This window comes from Diadema antillarum, unplaced genomic scaffold (assembly GCF_040938485.1).
Source record: "Diadema antillarum isolate AM-2024a unplaced genomic scaffold, OU_Dant_1.0 scf00000077, whole genome shotgun sequence".
In the NCBI taxonomy this organism is placed as follows: Eukaryota; Metazoa; Echinodermata; class Echinoidea; order Diadematoida; family Diadematidae; genus Diadema; species Diadema antillarum.
The window spans coordinates 258,498-271,795 of record NW_027270966.1 but is presented as its reverse complement, the minus strand read 5'-3'; the positions used below and the strand labels follow the sequence as shown (position 1 = coordinate 271,795).

The following is a 13,298-nucleotide window of genomic DNA, read 5'->3' as shown; positions in this document are numbered from 1 at the left end:
CAAGTAATTTTTTTGCGCTTGGCCGGATGAAATGAGTTTCGCATGTTTTTAATTTTGCGGAAATGAGACTTCATCAGATTGGACATATGACAAGCAAAAATGTTTGTGTGCTTTTCCATATATTTTCTTTTTAGTTTCTGGTTGCACAAAATGTGAAAATTTTCACTCTTACAGTATATATTTGGGGAAATTCCCATTTCACCAAGTGGGATGTAATGCATAGGTAAATTGTGCTTTGATACATGAGAAATCATTTCAGATGTGGAAGATGTCACAGCAAAGTATGAATGAAGAGGTTGCAGAAAGGTTATTATAGCTTTCACCAAAGTGACATTAAAGAAATATAAAAACAATACTGTATTGCTTCCCATTGTGAAATTGAAAATATAAAATCTGAGCAGTAGCATGTTGAGCATTGATTATTTCTCAGCAGTAGCCTTGCCAATCTTGCTAAATTGATTCCTCTGATTTCTATTTTTTTGCATACTGTAGAATATCAGTAAAAAGATGTCCCTGAATGCTTTCGTGTCAAATCTCGACGGCATGAACGACGGCAAAAACTTTCAACGCAACATGCTGAAGGGACTCTACCATGCAATCAAGTCACGCCCACTTGAGTTTAACACGGACGACGACGATGATGATAAGAGTGATATATCAAGCATCGGAAGAGGGTCAAAAAAACTCTCCCGGAATGGTACTCTTGCAAGCAATCCATTACTGCAGGTGGGAATGAAACCACTCAATGTGTGCAGAAAAATATGTTGGGTCATGGGGGAGAGTGTTTCTGAGGGAGGTTGAAGGTCTGAAAAGCTTTGCTAGCTACCAAGTTCCTCAAGTATGCTTTCAATTGCCCATAAACACAAACTTACTGCATGATTGATAGACTGTGCTCAGTCACCTTAAATCAAAGGTTAAAGAGATGGTATAGTTTTGATTGAGGTGGGGCTTCAAGTTTTTAACTTCTTCATAAGGTAATGAGAAACCACTTTTGAAATATGAAAGAGCATACAATTCTAAGAGGAATTCAAAGTTTATTTGATGAAAATCGGTGTTGAAAAGGCTGAGATATCGAAAAACAATGCAGTTTTAATAAATTAGGGCCCCAACCACTTTGTTTTGGGATATTTCGACCGATTCAAAACCAATTTTTATCAAGTGAACTTTGGTTTCCTCTTGGAATTGTATGCTCTTTCTTATATCATAAGTTGTTTCTCATTATCTCACCAAAACAAATTAAAAAACAAACAAACTGAAGTCCCATCTTAACCAAAACTATAGCATCCCTTTAAAACCAATATCTGCTCGTCACCACAGAGGTACTGCCAAAGTGAAATGTGATTTTAGGTGTAAAGTGCCAGTGGGTGTGAGTCTGTGTCTTATAAGAGGAATGTATTAAGGCATTTCTGCTTTCTCATATTCCACTTCCTCCTTCCATGGTCTTCCTCACTGGCCAATAAAAAATCTTCAGTTCCAGCACCTGAAGAGTAAAAAAACAAAAATCATGCAGGCACTAGCAAGACAACGACCTATCACTATCGCACATTGTCTGTAAAGGTTATTTGCATCTTGAATGCGGCCTTAGATAATGAATCATCCTCCACATTATATCTCAAGGTTATTACCTCCGCCAAGGGAGGAGGTCATGTTTTCGTTACCGTTGGTTTGTTCGTTAGTTCGTTAGTTCGTGTGTCCGTGTGCAAAATAACTCAAAAAGTAGTGAACATATTGGGATGAAACTTGCAGGAAAGGTTGAGAATGACACAAGTACCAAACGATTAACTTTTGGCAGTGATCCGAGAATTTTTTGGGAATTTATGAAGGATTTTTGACATTTTGGCAGGTAGGGTCAATGAACTTGGGAGTTCAGGCTGCGCGTATTTGAGGTTTGCCTGCGCGCACTAAAGTGCGTGTTCTAGTTTTTCTGCTGGGATGAGGCGCGCCGTGCAGCTGAGGGTTTATGACGTAAGAAAGGCTTCTATATTGGGAAATCTGGCAACTTTCAGCACACATTGCAGTACGTAGGTGGAAATCACTGATATCTCTACGGATGAACAAGATCAGTGGTGAAAATGATTTGCATGCTTGGCGGAGGTCTGCGCTCTCAGAGTGCTTCTCTAGTTATGTATAATTTCTTTGTGCATACGTGTGTAGTATGGCCACATGGAAGTCTTGGTGATTTGTTGGTGTGCAAGTCGATCACAAGAAGACCAAGTTCAGAGCATCGGCATTACAGTTGCAGTTGTTCCTCTTTGTTCTCCTTCCATTTCTTGTGATCTTGACTTTCTATACTCTTTATATTTTTCTTTGGGATGCCCGTCAAGCTTTCAGATCTTTACAGGCGTATCAACCTTCTCTAGGAACTCTTCCTGATTATTTAAAATTTTCATGATTCTACTCAAATCTTTTGACCTCCTGTTTATACGGCAGCCTAAGAAAACTAGCTTTGCCGTGATGAAGACATAGCATGGCATACATCAATTGCAGCTCATTATATACATAGACCAAAAAGTGGAATTCTATTAAAGGGAATGGTAGTCACAACAGTAGAGGGAGCTGTCAAATGACCTGATTATTGATGGCTGGGAATATTGGTTCCTCGATTAAATTGTCTAATTGTCGTAATCAGACCAGCCCATGTTGCTCAAGCTGCTTTGATACCATTTGTTTGTTATTAAACTGGCTATACTTGTTTTCTTATGTCTAGGTTGAGAATGACCCCAATGCACCTGTGTACATCCAGAGCTATATCATGCGAAAAGTGATAATGGACCCTGAAGGCAAGAAAAGTAAGTGATTTTGGCAATGCCTAGTATTGTCCTAGGATAAGAGACTTACAGTATGGGATCTTGGTAGCAGTCAGTGGTGTTTTACGAGTGTGAGCTTGTGGTAGACAAGCTGTAAAGTATCGGCTGTAAACTTGTGACAGCCAAGTGAACTGCTGTCTTAACCCATTGAGGACGGGCTAATCGTGCTACAACACGCATTTCCCATAGACACTTGCCCAAGTTTACTTGGGACTTGTCCCCGACAGGTGAATGTGCCATCAAGTCATGTGAACAGATAGGCACTATTGACTGTTGACATGTATTTGATTTATGAGAGTGCTATATAAAATCATAATTCATTGCTGTTCTTAACACTCCTCATGACTGCAATGTTGATAGATTTATAAGCCCTCTTGAAGTCAATAAAAATGTTTTAAGTGAGTGCTGTGACTGACTCTTGTGCTTTACAGAAACATGAATTTTACTTCATGTATCACGGACAAGGCCTACCTTATGAGCAAGCATTGGAGAATATCCGTGTTTATTCACTAGGAGTTGGGGCTTACTGTTTCAATCCTTCACTTTACAGAGTCACGAGACACCAGCAGTGCCCATTTTCTGAAAGTTTCAGAGACATTAAACTCAGTTTGAAAAAAATGCAAGGTCAATCAATAAACTTTTTCTTCCATGCTTTTTCTTTTTCCTTGAGTGCCACAAGACTTAGAGCTAAATGTGCATGCTGGTAATGGTGATCATGTCCTTCATCAGCGTTGATAAGATGTGTTCAGATGACCTTTGCTAGAGGAGAAGCAAAATTGAATATCAATTATTAATAGGATGTGCTGAGAATGGGAGTAAATCATTTTTGATAACTGCCATCACTTTCTGTCCTTTGTCCATGTTCTGTTGTCTATTGTGCGTCATTTGTCACTCATCCATAAATACTTTCACATGTTCAGATAAGATGTGTACATTGTATTACAGTCAAGCCTGCCATAGCAGCCACCTGCAGTATGAGGCCGATACAGAAAATCCCCCTCGATGGAAAAACCATATTAAAGACCCTGTCTGTAGTGGCCACCTGTCTTTTAACAGCCAGTTTTATTGTCTCCCTTGGGTGGCCGCTATAGACAGGTTTGACTGTGTCTTTACAATATAAACGTATACAGATATGTTGAGAGAGTGAGAGGTAGAATCTAGATGTTGAGAAATACAAAAATGGCCTAAAATAATCACTTTTTCAAATGCCACTGTATTTAGTTTACCTCTCCTGCAGCAAACCCTACGTAACTTCCACCTAAAAGTGTCAAACCTGAATATATTTATTATTTTCAAATCAAATCAGATCAAACTAGAATTATAATAAACTGTGTACCTGGTTCATATAGACACACAAACAGAAGTACATACAAACATCCACATTATATGTACATTACGTATATAATTTCTGGTGCAGTTAGCTGCAAGCAAGAGTACTTAAGTAATTTTGTCATTCATATCCACAAATTAGGGCACCTTCAGTACGATTTTGATGTGCTTTAATATTGATGATAATGGTTTGCATTGTGCTTTCCTGTGATATTTCAGCTCCTAAAGGCAAGCGGGGCTGGAAGATGTACTTTGCTACGTTGAAGGGACTTCTGCTCTTCTTACACAAGGTGAGCAAAATGCACAATTCCCACAATTACCACATCAAAATTATGACCGTTTCTGTGAAATTGTATGGACGTCCAATATCCAGAGCGTATGTTTTAGCACCTTCATCTTGGCGAGGGGATTATCCTCACGTACAGTGACGTCATTACACGGATAACTTTGTATTCTATTTGCATTTGCCGTGAATGTGCTGGCCTATCCTTACAGTGTTTGCTTGTATTCCATATGACATGACCAGACTGGAGCATGACAACGCTATCACATTGAGCAAAAATTTGAGTCATCGTAACTTTATGTCTTGTTTTATCTCGTAATGTACGGTAGAGAATTCAGCCATTGGCTGCGCATTAGCCATTGGCTGAATTTGCGTAATATGAGAGGCCGTTCCGCGCGCAATCGCCATCTTCGTTCCAGCGCAATGTTCGATCGCGAAGCGATTTTTATCTGACCGAAAAATCGGAAAATATCATCGAAATCTGCGGAAATACGGAACTGAATTCGTGCTCTCTTACAAGCGTGATTATCGTTCTCAGCATGGATGAACCAGCTGACAAATCGGAGAAGGCAAAAGCCAAAAAAGATACCGAGCTGTGTGAGCCTAAGGCCAGCCCAGCTCCGGCAGCAAAGAAGAAGGCTGCAGGCAAAACTCTGTCTAGCGGCGGGAGGCCTAAGGCATCCCGCCCCGCGGCTTCGGGGAAGGCACAGCCGAACCCGCCCGCACCAGCTGCTACCGCTCCCAACCCGACTGTGACTACAGCGGAAAATAGCACGGAGGTTATGTCCCGCATTGGGAAACTCGAGTCAATGTTCAAAAAAATGATCGAGACTTTGAGCACTCCTCATCATGGAGAACATGCCAACACGCCGCGGGATTGTTTTAGTGAATATGGCGACTGCGACACACAAAGGGGAAGCAGCTCACCACCCGTCATAGAATTGGCGGATAATCGCAGCGTGGCTGATTTCCTATCGGCAAACCGCGATGACGCGGTCAGCTTGTTTTCGGACGTAGGCCTACAGGAGGCAGATAAAGACAAACGGCCAGAATTCAAGATACCACGAATGGCTCAGAAATTCGTGGCTCCGTCCGGGATAGGGGAACCACTAGATGAGGATGTCGCGGACACCATTGTGTATATGATGGGACAAAAACTTGACCAGAAATCTCTCGACGAAGCAGCAACTCGCTACCCCTGCCCATCTAACTGCACATGTCTAGAAACCCCTAAAGTGAACAGCACTATCTGGGAGAACATCTCGACGGGGACGAGACACAGGGATCTGAAACTACAAATGATCCAATCATCCCTCTTGAAAGGGATAAACGCGTTTGCTCGTACCCTTCCAGCAACTTTGTCTGAAGCTCAGCAGGATGCTATGGCTTTTCTCTGCGATGCAAACTTCTCCCTCAACTGCATGAGAAAGGACAGCATAAAGCCTGACATGAACTCAAATTTCCACCACCTGTGCAAGCCCTCTCACAAAGTGACAAAGTACTTGTTTGGAGATGACCTGGGGCGCCAAGTGAAAGAGATCCAAGAACAAAGGAAAACAATGTCAGGCATGATGAAATCACGCTTCACACGAGAGCAATCACGGTTCCAGCCGTACAAGAAACCGGATGTGACATCTCGCCGTCAATACACGTCGACTGGGTTCACCCGCCCGTTGGGGAGGGGTTATGACCGCCGAACATCACATTCCAACCCCATGGCCGATTCATCTGCACAGCCTTTTTTAGGGAAGGCTTGGAGGGGGAGACCTCGAGATCCTCCTCACACTTACACACCGACAGCAGCAAGGGAGGGTGGCAACAAGCAGCCAACCTACCACAGGCAGAGCCAAAGCCAGGGGAGGAAATAGAACAGGTAGGTGACTATGAACACAACATAGACAACGATCTAGTTACAACACCAGCTGTCGTCGGAGGTCGTCTGAAGCCATTTTTCCCTGCTTGGGAAAATATCACGAGAGACTCACACATTATTCAAGCAGTTCAAGGCTATACAATAGAATTTGACCCAGAAAAATTTCCCCCTTCTCGAGAAAAACCTCTGCGTTCTTACAAGCGGAATGCTGAAGAAACAGCCAAGATTGACCATGAGATTCTTGTTCTGGAAGAAAAACAGGTCATTGAAAAATGTGCCCATGAAGAAGGGGAATTTATTTCAGAGGTTTTCACGAGACCAAAAAAGAACGGAGGAGTTCGATTAATTCTTGACCTGTCCGAACTCAACAAAAGTGTTCAGTACCAACACTTTAAAATGGATAATATTCAATCTGGTATTCTACTCCTCTCAAAAGGGTGTTATATGGCTTCAGTAGACCTCCGTGATGCATACTACACAATTCCCATTCACTTAGACTCTCGTAAATATCTCCGCTTCGTATGGAGAAACCAATTGTGGCAGTTCAAAGCTTTGCCAAATGGCTTATCTTCCGCCCCAAGACTGTTCACCAAAGTACTGAAACCAGTGCTTGCCTTACTAAGACAACAGGGGCACACAGTTTTGTCGTACTTGGACGACACACTGATAATTGGGAACAATAAAGCAGACACTCGCTCAGCAGTGCAAGCCACCACTGACCTTTTGACTAGTCTAGGGTTCATTATTCACTCAGAGAAATCGGTACTTGAACCATCCCGTGAGATTGAATTTCTGGGTTTCCATTTAAATACATCTGAAATGAGAATCACCCTCCCAGCCAGTAAAAGCAATGACATTCAAGATGCATGTCGATCCTTACTTGCTAATAACAAACCTAGTATCCGGGAGGTAGCTAAAGTCATTGGGAAGATTGTGGCTGCCTTACCAGCATCTCAGTACGGCCCCTTGCATTACAGGCAGCTGGAAAAGGAAAAAATCAGAGCCCTGAGAAAACAGAAAGGACATTTCGATAGACATATGAGCCCATCAAATAGAGCCAAGGCGGAACTAGTTTGGTGGTCATCCCATGCACATCTCGTGTCTAAACCCCTGTACCCAGGGAAAGTATCAAAAGAAATAAGAACAGATGCTAGTGGACAAGGTTGGGGTGCCACAGACCTGCAATCCAAGACAGGGGGTAGATGGAATGCTCAAGAATTAGCAAGAGCAGCAGGTAATGAAATAAACTATCTGGAAATGCTAGCAGCCGGTTTGGGACTCAAAAGCTTCTGTTCAAATGTCAGAGATGCACATATACTGTTGAGATTAGACAACACCACAGCGGTGACATACTTGAATAACATGGGCGGCGTCAAGTCTGAAGCATGTAACGAAATGGCGTTGCAAATTTGGGATTGGTGCAGTAGACGACAAATTTGGATAACAGCATCTCACTTAGCAGGCTCTAAGAACACAGAAGCTGATACGATGTCAAGGAAATTCAATGACAATATAGAATGGATGCTAGACAAGACAATATTCAATGAGATAGTGCAGAGGTATGGGTTACCAGATGTAGACCTTTTTGCCACCAGACTGAATGCCCAGCTCCCAACATACGTCTCCTGGAGACCAGATCCAGGGGCATGGGCAGTAGACGCATTCACTATTGACTGGGGACCCCTAGTATTTTATGCGTTTCCCCCATTTAGCTTGGTTGCAAAGTGTCTCCAAAAAATCAGACAAGATGGTGCTAGGGGAATTTTGATAGTGCCAAATTGGCCAACACAGCCCTGGTATACCGTACTACGTAACATGCTATTGGAGGAGCCCTGGGTATTGCGAAAACACCAGTTGTTAACCCAACCCATTACAGGTAGACCCCATCCACTTACACATCTCTCCCTCTTATGTTGCAGGGTTGGAGCAAACATTTCATAGCTCAAGGACTGACGGAGGAGACTGCTGATATAATGGCAGCGTCTTGGAGGAAATCCACCAAGGAGCAGTATATGGTGTATATTAGGAAGTGGCAAAGGTTTTGTCATGAGCGTCACTTATGTTGGACCCATACGAAGGTGGGAAATTTGTTTGCGTTTTTTAATTCTATGTACAAAAATGGAGCAAGCTACAGCACCTTGAATACATCAAGGAGCGCACTAGCATCAGTTGTTCTTCTACGGGACGAGAAATACACCATTTCTACACATCCTTGGATTTGCCGGTACTTCAGGGGCATTTTTAATCTCCGACCACCCACTCCGAGATACAGCTTCATATGGGATGTGGGCAAGGTGCTGAGCTACCTCAGACAAGTAACTCCAGCTCATAAGATTTCGCTGTGTCAACTGACACACAAAGTATGTTTTTTACTAGCGTTGACTTCTGCCCAAAGAGTGCAAACACTTTCATACCTAACCCTTGACAATGTGAAGGCGTCCAAAGATTGTGTGGAAATAGCAGTGGCTGATTTGATAAAGCAGAGTCAACCTGGGAATGTGGGAGTGAAAGTAACACTGAAAGCCTTTCCCGAGGATAAGAAACTCTGTGTTGTACACTATGTTAAAGAATACATTAACAGAACAAGCACATTGAGGAAGGAGGTGAATGCACTATTTGTCACCTACAAGCAACCCCATGGGAAGGCATCAAAGCAAACCATCGCTCGATGGATAAAAACTGTGTTGAGAGCATCAGGTATCGACACCGATCTCTTCAAAGCACATTCAACGAGATCGGCGGCAACCTCATCTGCCAAGATGAATCATTTTCCAATAGCAGACATTCTCAAGCATGCTGGGTGGAAAAATGAATCCACGTTCAGGAATTTTTACCTGAAACCGGCATCCCAGGCAACATCTTTTGGACAAGCAGTTCTGGGACAACAGACCTCTAGGAAGGGACAAGATTCAGTCCTGTAAACATAGGTAAAGTTGCCCAAAAACTTTCTCTGACAATATATTCTGTGAAAAATGACTACTGTGAAAATCTTTGAAGTCTCATATTACGCAAATTCAGCCAATGGCTAATGCGCAGCCAATGGCTGAATTCTCTACCGTACATTACGAGATAAAATAGAAAATTAAATGAAAAACATTGAAATTTAATTTGTATTTTATGAGTAATGGGAGGATAGAGAATTCAGCACCCTCCGCTCCCTCCCTTACTCTGAACAGCCTTAAATGTGGCTTATACAAGATCTATTTTATCTCGAAATATTTTTTCACAGTAGTCATCAGCTTTTAAAGATGGCGATTGCGCGCGGAACGGCCTCTCATATTACGCAAATTCAGCCAATGGCTAATGCGCAGCCAATGGCTGAATTCTCTATCCTCCCATTACTCATAAAATACAAATTAAATTTCAATGTTTTTCATTTAATTTTCTATTCTGTATTGCTTCCACTGTTTTGTTCAGATTTTATTCTGTATAAGATGCATTAAACCAAGGATGCTGTCATACCCTTGGTTACGGAGTTGTATAGTGCCATTTTTGGTAACCAGAGTACAGAGCTAAAAAAAAATAAAAAAATGATTGATAGTTCAACAGAATGCTTGATTCCTATTTAGTACCCCAGGGTACCAAAAACCGTATTATATCACAATCACCTCAAAAAGAGAAGTGGCAATTAACTGTAAAGGTTGGTGTGTCTGTCATATTTTTTATTACCATTATGAAGTCGGAAGTTGCCAAGGAAGCCAACTTTCACCAGCCCAAATACATCATGAGTCTACATCACGCCTTTGCCAGCAAATCTAACCAGTATGACAAGAAGCCAAATGTCTTCTGTCTGCGTCTGGCCAACTGGCAGGACTATCTCATCCAGTGTTTGTAAGTTTCCATGTTTTTTGTTTGTTTTTTTTTAAAGAAAGTTTGTGATGCTGTTGATTTTTGTGTTTGAACCTGTACAATGTATATGAATGTGTGTATTATTGTGTACTAGTATGTTGGTGAGGTTTTGTAGCCTTTTATAGGGAAAAAAAGAGAGGAGAAGATAGATGTAATAGGGCTGTTCACATTTACGGCAAAATACCACGCTAAGTGCCTCAAGAAATACTGTGGTATTTAGGGCGGTAACTCAAAGTTTGCATGAAATTTGCATGTGACATTTGAGTGTGAATCTTGGCACAAAGTACCACCCACTGTACAGCGGTGTATTTTCACATGACCCGACACACTTCCCTATCTTTCCAATGTAGGAGATAAGCGTATGTGCAGTGCTTCCCTCAGAGAGGTGTACTATTGGGTCAGCAAATTACTGTGGTATCTGTTAACCACAGCAATTCGGAAGTGAATGCACCTAATGATGTGTCCTTGTTTTGTTTCGCAGAAGTGCCGAAGACATGCAGAGATGGATGCATGCTGTAAACTTGGCAGCGGCGGTCCACTCCTCCCCACCGCTTCCCGCTGCCGTAGGCTCCCAGGTCGGCTTCAAGAGACCTCTACTCCCAAGCTCTGCCACCAAGCTTGACTCTGTAAGATACACGTAGCTTGCTTGAAGTAACTTGTGAAGGTGTCAATTGACGATGTCATGTGACATTGTCAGTCATACTCATTGTGAAAACTTTAATCGTTCATTCATCATTTTTCGTATTGCAACTATTAGCTTTTGATCAGGAGACTCTGTGAAGCTTGTCAGTGGTTATCAAACCCCCCCAAAAGTAGATAAAGATGAATAAAATCATATCATTTGTAATGCTGCTTTTATCACGACAACTGGGTAGAACACAGGGCAAGATCCAATTTACTTTTATTCTGATTTGATAGAATTACAATTTTTGTGTGTTTGTTTATTTTTATTGAGAGGGGTTTAGTCCTTATTTAATCATCATTTTACTTAATTGTGGCCTATGCAATGGTTATGTGAATAGAACATATATGTGATTCAGAACTCAGAGGAGCAACTAAAATTCAGGGGTGATCAAAATACTCAGGCAAATGTGGTAGTCTGCTTCACAGATTCCCGTTGTGATTCTGTCTGAGGAAAAGAAAGACAGCTTTGCCAATGATGGGGGGGGGGGGGGGGGGGGCATTTCATGAAGCATTTTGTCGGACAATTTTGTCAAGACTAATTTGCTCTCAGCCAGTCAGATGCAAAGATTTCTGTAGCTTATAACAGTTTGTCAGAAAAAAAAAGAAATCTGACAAAATGCTTCATGAAATGCTCCCCTGATTCTTCACCGCCAAAAATCCCTATCAAATATTCAGCTTGTTTTTTGTGAGACCTAAAATGGGATATTAACAGCTTTTATATATTGTATGTGTTGGTTTGAAAAACTGGAAAAGCCATTTGCTAGTTTCATCACCTTTGTCTTCGTGGCAGGCACGGCAACTTGTGAGCCATGATGACAAGGTGGAATCTTTGGAGAGAGAACTTGAAGATCACCGGAACTACCCACCTGACAAGAAGACTAAAGCAAAGATCGTAAAGGACTACAAGGCCAAGGATGAATACCTGGAATTTGAGGTTTGTGTTTCAGAGTCAGTGGAAAGCTTATCGAATGGTTTTTATACTGCATTCACTTTGCAATCCACTGTCAGATAATGTGCATTTATAGACCTGTTTGGTCGGGTACTGTTTATTGTGTGAATGAACCATAACAGGGGTCTTTGAGTGTTCCTAACATTACTACAGTGGACTCCCATTAAAGCGAGGTTACATTTTTTCATTGAAAAATGTCCAATTCAACCGCAGTCTTGAGGAACTATGAGGTTTGTCCTATATATGACATACAAGTGTAAACAAAATCATTTTTGGAAGGATACACAGAACACAATTTTTTTTTTTTGCTTGATTGTTTAACTTTTGTGTTAACTACAATATGTTCAATTATAAATGTGTTCCTTTCTTTTCTCTGCAGGTTACTAGGTTCAAGACTTACATCTATCTGCTCCGTTCCCAGCCCTTGTCTTCTCTCCCTCCACGAACTGCCTCCAACAGCCCGTACCTTCCTCCATCAGAATCCGCAAAGAAGACAACTCCAACTCCACCCCCAAAATTTGCTTCTTCCCCATCATCATCATCATCATCATCATCACCTTCACCACCTTCACCATCATCACCATCATCATCGTCACCATCATCATCCTCTCCGTCGCCATTACAAGACAAAAGAAAGTTCTTCCAATCACCAGCCCCGTCATCAGCCTCCCATGAAGCCCCGTCTGAAGGGCAGTCGGTACCCTCCAAACCCAGTCTTCATGCGACTAGCACTTCCGGCACCAGCGGCCATGCAGATCCACCACAGGAGGCACCACCTGCGATGCGCGACAACTCCAACAAGGTACACCGGAGCTTCTCAGATCGCTATAGCTACCGAATGGCAATCTATAATAGTAGCAAGATGAATTAATGGCACATAGCGTAGCTTGCTACCATGCGAGTCAATTTGTAAATAATTTATAACATCTCCTTGTCGTTAGCTGCCTGACATACAATCAGCAATAGTGTGCAAGACTAAGCTTAAGAATGTGAGGTGTTCACGATGCATGGAAAATCATTTTAAAAAATGTAGCAGTTTTGTTTAGTTATTTCTTATAATGTACCTGGTATTGTGCATCAGCTGAAGATTGTAAATTTACCAAGGTTCATGAAAGTATGCAAAAACATCTATTTCAGAATTGGCAGTGGCATCCTAATCCTGTTACATGTTAGTCCTGTTTATTAGTTTAGCATTTTGTTGTCAATCTATTTATGTGTAATTGGTGTTAATCATAATCAATTTGATGAAATTTGAGTAGAAATTTGTATGTGTACAACTGTACAAAAATTAGGCTGACTGAGTTTTGCGGGTTCTATAGGTCATAGGTTAGGTACTGAATTGACGCTGAAGGCCAGCTTTTTACATTATAAGCAACAAATACGAAAATGCATTTGCTCAAATAGGAAAAATATCAAATTTGTGCTTCGGGTACCATGTAAAAAGGAAGGCAGGTTAATATTTTAATACCGGTAGTTCCTTGTCTCGTGGACCCACAGTTTAGAATGCACTGCCAGAGGAATTCT

General features: G+C 41.7%; 3 protein-coding genes across 3 annotated transcripts in view; all 3 read left to right on the top strand.

Moving 5' to 3' along the window:
• The window catches only part of LOC139717591 (uncharacterized), a 41,111-nt gene extending 28,034 nt beyond the window's left edge, over nt 1–13,077 (top strand). The window contains exons 6-12 of the mRNA XM_071629101.1: nt 493–726; nt 2,708–2,789; nt 4,356–4,426; nt 9,972–10,123; nt 10,623–10,767; nt 11,616–11,759; nt 12,154–13,077. Coding sequence (XP_071485202.1) covers nt 493–726; nt 2,708–2,789; nt 4,356–4,426; nt 9,972–10,123; nt 10,623–10,767; nt 11,616–11,759; nt 12,154–12,645 — 1,320 coding nt within the window. The 3' untranslated portion in view covers nt 12,646–13,077. The remainder of the gene's footprint in view (nt 1–492; nt 727–2,707; nt 2,790–4,355; nt 4,427–9,971; nt 10,124–10,622; nt 10,768–11,615; nt 11,760–12,153) is intronic.
• Nucleotides 4,959–8,347, top strand: LOC139717589 (uncharacterized). The gene is made up of 2 exons (XM_071629098.1): nt 4,959–6,292; nt 8,212–8,347. The coding sequence occupies exon 1, from the start codon at nt 4,959–4,961 to the stop codon at nt 6,285–6,287; it is 1,329 nt and encodes a 442-aa protein (XP_071485199.1). The 3' UTR covers nt 6,288–6,292; nt 8,212–8,347.
• On the top strand, nt 8,056–9,558 carry LOC139717590 (uncharacterized). The gene has a single exon (XM_071629099.1). The coding sequence runs from the start codon at nt 8,203–8,205 to the stop codon at nt 9,211–9,213; it is 1,011 nt and encodes a 336-aa protein (XP_071485200.1). The 5' UTR covers nt 8,056–8,202; the 3' UTR covers nt 9,214–9,558.
• Nucleotides 13,078–13,298: the final 221 nt, after the last annotated feature.

Coding starts and splice junctions, on each gene's coding strand:
- LOC139717589 (XM_071629098.1), top strand. CDS start 4,959: ATGGATGAACCAGCTGACAAATCGGAGAAGGCAAAAGCCAAAAAAGAT.
- LOC139717590 (XM_071629099.1), top strand. CDS start 8,203: ATGTTGCAGGGTTGGAGCAAACATTTCATAGCTCAAGGACTGACGGAG.